We start from the raw sequence: 6,000 nt of genomic DNA, 5'->3' as shown, positions 1-6,000 counted from the left end.
TCCAACACTCGGGGTTACATTTCACCATGAGATTTGGTGGAGGCACAGGTTCAAACCACATCAATTGTGTTAAGGCAGTAAGACTCTGGGCTCAATGCATTACTGCAGCAGGGCCTATCCTCTCCAGACTGATGACGGACTTCCATGGGCTCTTCCTGGTGAATCCCAAGTCTTGACCATGGCTCAGAGAGGCCAACCCCAACCCTCTCCAAAGACTCTCAGTTCTTCTCACTGAGTTAATAGCTGAATGGCATGATGAATCTTGTAGTAGTTGAGTAGAAAGTTCTGAGAAAACTCTACCACTGACATGCATGTGAACTTGACTGATGTCAGCCTTGGCCAAGTGACTTGCTTTGGCTAAAGAAGTGTTCATGGACGTGACACAGGCAGAGGCCTTCAATGTGCTTGAATGGTTTGAGTTTCTTCTTGAGCACTGATGATCTACTATAAGACAATCGAATTTTAGCTAGTCACTTCCCCTTTAGTGTGGGCCCCAGACAAACACCCATGGAACAAACCAACCCATGGAGGACGCCTGAACCCAACCCACAGCTTGGAGTCCAGTCCAGTTGACCTGCTGCCTGAAGCAGAGCTGTCCAGCTGAGCCCAGACTAGATCAGCTGAACCACTTCAACCTGAACGTGAACATAATCACAAGTGCTTGTCATTGCATGCCGTTGAGGTTTGGGTTAGTTTGTTACACAGCATTATTGTGTCAACAGCTGACTATTACACTTAGCCCTGAGGAAGCTTGTATTGCCCAAGTCTCTGGCCACATTCCACACTTAGTTACTAGGACTTGAGTGTGATAGTGAGCCCCATGTCCACGTTCATCTGGGAAGCGCATGCCTTCCATCTCCCTTGCCATTCCCCCTCAGTGCCTGTCCCAGTAGTGGATGCCAGGAGGAGGGGCCCAGTTGCTGCTACTGAACAAATAAAGAATGCAGAGCCACAAACTGAGATGGGGAAAATCGTTCTGTTTGTTTTAATTAAACCGACTGAAGAAGCCAAGACACAGATGGAAAGAGACTAAGAACAAGACTGGAAATAGTTTAGAAAAGAAATGAAAACCGGTCACGGAGATGTCAGTGCCTGATGGAGTGGCTGGGGCGGGTGCCTTCACGTCAGCTCCAGAATCACTGTCAGGGCGAGCACCAAGGTCAGCTGGGCGCCAGCAGGGCCAGACATGGAACCTGTGCCAGGAGGCAGGAAAGGGGTCAGAGCCTGCAGACCCAGCCCTGTTCCAGAACAGCAGAGCCTCCAGGTCCCCAGCAAAAATGCCAGGCTTCAGCATCTGCGCAAACTGGGTTCAAGGCCCAACTCTGCCACCTGGCCACCTAACTGTCCATGATACCTTTCCTCACTCCCAGGCTTGCTAGACTCTGGTCAGACTTCCTAGGGGCCATGAGGATGGTCCAGTGAGGACCAAGAGTGGGAGCCTCCATTGTGAACTGTGAGATTGGTTTCATGTAGGGAGGGGGTGGCAGGCCTGGAAGCAGTGTCTGGGCCCCTTGGAGTGAATGTTAGAGCAGGGAGGGGAGTGGAGTAGCCCAAGGGAGGACAATATAAAGGGTCTGCACTGAGACATCTGTCGATGCTCCCAACAGCCCTATGGAGTCATCCACAACCTCAGAACACAGACCCATGGTCCAGGCTGGACACACCCTTCTGAGGTCAGGGCAGCTGAGCTCTGAGTTAAGAGAGCTAGAGATGCCATGTACAGTGAGATGGGGCACAGTCGGCCCCAGGAATCTCAGTTGGCTGCTTTGGCACACTGAGTCCCCCTTTACTGCCTCAGTCTCCACCTCTGCCCACTTTGGACCCTGACTCTGCCCTGCTAGAGGGCAATGACATGCCTGAGGTGTTAGGGAGTGGCAATGGTATGCACATGGGCAGTTTAGGGGACGAGAGCTTTCTGGTGACTCAAAACCCACTCCCTTTTAAGCAAGAAGTCCTGAGCATGGACACTTACCATTGGAATCCTCCATTCCTCTTGGGATATTTGGGTTTTCTGTTGGAAAGAAACAGAAAGAGGACCAAAGAGTAGATGGCACTTGGAACTCAGGGAAGGAGTGGCCCTTGACCCAGTGCCTGCTGGGAGGTATCACATGCACTGTCTCGGGGCAGCCACACAACCTCCCTGGGTGCTGGATCGTATTAGCCCCTTTGCAGATGGAGAAAGCGAGAGAGGTCAGGCAGTTTGCCCAAGGTTCTCTCTGACTCCAAAGCTGTTATAGTTGTAACCACTGAACGACCCTGCCTCTCAAGGCAAATTGAGGAGATCTGAGCCCTTGCAGCTTCCTCCGCCTGGGGACACTTCCCAGCCAGGGCCGGTTCCTGTGGTTGTTCTCCCAGCCAGCCCCTGGTTGAGCGCGCCTTACCAAACACGATGAGCCGGGTGTGTGTGTCGGTGGAGCCCAGCGGGTTCTGGGCGGTGCAGCGATACATGGAGCCATTGAGCTCGGCAGGAACCCGCTCCAGCACCAGCTCCTTCCCGTCGAACTCAGCACTGCCGTCCAGGAGGCGGCTTCCAACCCGTGTCCACGTGAACATGGGCTCCGGGAAGACTTCATTCTGTTGGCCGGAGCAGGGGAGAGTTAGGTCACAGGAGGACCCACTCTGCCAGAGCAGCAAGAGGTCAGGGTTCTCATTTGATGGGTTGGGAGTGGCTGCCCTGAACTCCAGGAGGAGAAGGAGTCTGGGACTGAAGACCATGTCTGGTTGAAGAGCTAGGTTTACCCTGGGTTCTAGATGGAGGAGTGAAACACACGTACACCTCTTTGCCATTCCTCATGGGAACCGATTCTTGGGAAACTGAAGCCCACTGGATGTGGCTAGGGATGTAGGGAGGGTGTCAGAGAGACCTGCCAGGGATGCTGGAGCTCGGTTGGTGGCTCTGCCACCTCCCACCACTCTCCCAGATGTTCAGAGAGAAGCTGACCTGAAACCCGTGGACCAGAATCCTCACTGTGTCCCCAACCCGGGCTCTGCTGGGCGTCATCACAATTTTGGGTCCTTTGGGGGCAACTGTAGGGAGAGAAAGTCTAGATCAGAGAGAGTAAGGAAAGGAGGGGCCGGGGACATGGAAGAGAAGGTTCTAGTCTAGCAATCAACATCCTTGGGATCAGCTGCTTTTGTTAGAAGGTCAGTGTGCTCATTCATTTATTCATTCACACCTGCATTCATTCAGACACATTCCCTAAGCCCATGCAATGAATCAGATGCTGTCTAGGACCTGGGGAGTCAATGGTGTATAGAGCACGATTCCTGTCCTTATGGGGTTCACACATCAGTAGGGGAGAAAAACAAAAAACAGGCAAGTACAAGCCAGTGCGACAGCGGACAAGATCAGAGAAGCCCAGTGGACCGTGGGGTCAGGGAGGGAAACTTACCTGGGGTAGGTGCTACTAGGCTGCTGATGGGGAGCAGCCTGTGTCAGCAGCCAGATTTGAGGTACCCCTAACTCCCACCCATCTACCCCCTTGGGACTTGCATTGCCGGTGTCATCAGCCTCATTGTCCAGTTGAGTTAACTGAGGCCCAGAGAGTCACGAGGTGATTTGCCCAAAGTCAAATCTTGAGCAGAGCCAAGTTCACATCTTGAGGATCTCCCACTCCTGAGTCAGTGCTCTTTTTACCAGGTTCATCTTCCTGGTAAGATCTTCCTGGTAAGATGAGCCTGGTAAGTGTTCTTTTTACCTCGTTCATCTTCCAGGTTCATCCACACCTGATGGACATGGTGTGGGGAGACCACCTCCTTCCTTGTCCCCAACCTCCCTGCCTCTCTTCCTCACTTCCTTGTATTGCCTCTTATTCAGTCCCTTTATATCTCTGAGCTTGAAAGCCAAGATTCTCAAGGGCGTGACTATCCTCTGAACAACACCTGAGAATATCAGGGATGGAGGCGCCACTAGGGATCACTGGATTGGTTCCCTTCATTTCAGCTGAGAAGCAGAGCTCCACAGATAATGTAGAGGCTTATCCAAGGTCACTCACAGAGCTCGTTACCCATGTTTCCTGACCTTCTTGCCAGAACTGTTTTCCCCAATTCATTCATTCACTCATTCATTCATTCATTCACTCACTCATTCAACAGTAATTATGGAGACAGCCATTTGGAGCAGAGCTGAGGATATGGTGCTGAACGAGACCCATTGCCTGCTGCCACGAGCTCCCACTTCAGTAGGGGTGACCATTTGTAAGCAAACACATGTGTAAACCAGGATGACAGTGGCAGTGCTCTAGGCAGATCATTAGACCAAGGGGAGAGGCTCAGAGTTGGTGGGTGACATCCTCAGATGGTGGTCAGGGTGTCTTTTCCAAGGAGGTGAAATTTAAGCTGAGCTGTGAAGCTCATGAGACATATTCCAGGCACAGAGAATAGCCAGGGCATGGGACAGAGGCAGGTCAGGGAGGGAATGGGGCTGGGAGACAGATCCCATAGAGTTTCCAGGGCGGAGGAAGGGGTGAGGGTTTTGTTTGGTACTCTATGTTTTGTGTTACTCTATGTAAACTTCTTCTAGGGGCGGAGAAGCTTTGTCCTTAGGCCCTGGGGCTGCCTTGGGATCACCCCCACCTGTCTTTGCTGGTCCTCAGGCCTCTCTTTCTGACTCAAAGCTCTCAGAACAGAAATCAGAGCAGTTGGCAGGTGTGGGTGGTCTCCCAGGCACTGCCAATTTCATTCTCTGAGAATGAAACCAAAGGACTATTAATTAAACCATGAGCAAGACATCTGAAGTGCCACATGGGTCTAGGGAAGCATCTGCGGGAAGAGGGGGGCTTGCATCAAGGGGAGGGAATAGCTGGGAAGGCAAGAGCTGCTTCTGCAGCTGCAGCTGCCAGCCAGACGTGTGGAAAGGCCACTGGCCTGCCAGACCTGAGAGCTGGGTTCTAATCTGTTCTGTGCGCCCTTCGATGAGTAGCTCCCCTACCTTTCCCAAGTGCACCATAGGAACAATGATACCCCTTGCCTAACACAAGGGGCCGTTGGGAACGTCAGGCACTGGCAGATTTGATGGCTCACATTTGTTTTACTCTTCCTAAGAGCCAGGACCTACATGAAGTGCCATATGCGCGATCTCATTTAGCCTCCCAGGCTTTGAGATTGTTGCCATAAGGAAATGAAGGCTCAGGGAGGCCAAGCAACTTTTTAGCTTTTAAAACAAACTCTCAATTGCTGTAGATGTGGATTTGCAGATGGGAAACCAGGCCTAGGGCAGTCTAGCCCTGGGTAATTTTGGCTGCTCTTTCTGTTCTTGAAGGGCTGCTGGGGTGGCACTGGTGGCTGCAGCCAGAAAAGGGTGTGAAGGACATCCTGGTCCTGGAAAAGGCTTGTGCCCTGGAGGGTGGGGCAGACACCTTTCCCTTCTAGGTCAGATTCCTCAGTGCCCCACTTTCTAAGGGGCCTGCCTTACTCCTTCCTTAGGGCCTGCTGGTTCTAAGGGAAGAGAGAGTCAACTTTTATCAGATGTCAAACATGCGCTAGACTCCATTTTAGGATGGTCACACCATTCTGGTACTTATGAGGCAGGTTACATGAAACCCACTGTGAGGCCATAGAATCAGGCCTCCAGGAGGGCAGTGGCTTGTCCAAGGTCACACTGCAAGGAAGTGTCAGAAACAAGACGTGATGGCACATAGGGCTTCAGAGGGAGGCTCAGAGTCCAGGGGAAGAGGGGAGGCAGAGAAGGGTGCTTTCTTCCACCCAGGGAACCCCAGCTCCTGGGCTCCTGTGTGCATCTGACCCTGAGGGGCACAGAGGGTAGGCAGAAGAGTGGTCTGCTCCTCCGTTGCTTCTTTCGAGCTCTATCCTGGCAGCTGCCACCAGGCAAGTGCCTTTGTAGCAGATGGCCCCTGACTCTCTCCTCCACGGCTGCAATTGAGATGTTGCTTCTGGAAGCCAAGCCAGCTGCTCTCAGCCTCCCCACTCCTTCCACCCTCAGGCTCCTGACACTCAGAGCCTGGCCCATTAGCAGCTCCAGACAGTGAAAGCCTGGCCCCA

At 52.6% G+C, this 6,000-nt stretch overlaps 1 protein-coding gene across 2 annotated transcripts in view; it reads right to left on the bottom strand.

The window, feature by feature from the left end:
- Positions 1-959: 959 nt before the first annotated feature.
- Positions 960-6,000, bottom strand: part of IGSF21 (immunoglobin superfamily member 21) — a 271,709-nt gene continuing 266,668 nt past the window's right edge. The window contains exons 7-10 of one of the 2 annotated variants that reach the window (XM_037730238.1): positions 2,942-3,027; positions 2,382-2,574; positions 1,973-2,011; positions 960-1,193 (exon numbers count right to left, since the gene is read on the bottom strand). In XM_037730238.1, the coding sequence (XP_037586166.1) occupies positions 1,120-1,193; positions 1,973-2,011; positions 2,382-2,574; positions 2,942-3,027 (392 nt within the window). In that variant the 3' untranslated portion in view covers positions 960-1,119. The remainder of the gene's footprint in view (positions 1,194-1,972; positions 2,012-2,381; positions 2,575-2,941; positions 3,028-6,000) is intronic. The other variant, XM_017505734.1, reaches the window with a different exon arrangement.

Source organism: Cebus imitator, unplaced genomic scaffold, assembly GCF_001604975.1.
Source record: "Cebus imitator isolate Cc_AM_T3 unplaced genomic scaffold, Cebus_imitator-1.0 Scaffold15, whole genome shotgun sequence".
Taxonomy (NCBI): domain Eukaryota; kingdom Metazoa; phylum Chordata; class Mammalia; order Primates; family Cebidae; genus Cebus; species Cebus imitator.
The sequence above is the reverse complement of the archived record's forward strand: the minus strand, read 5'-3'. Positions and strand labels throughout refer to the sequence as shown.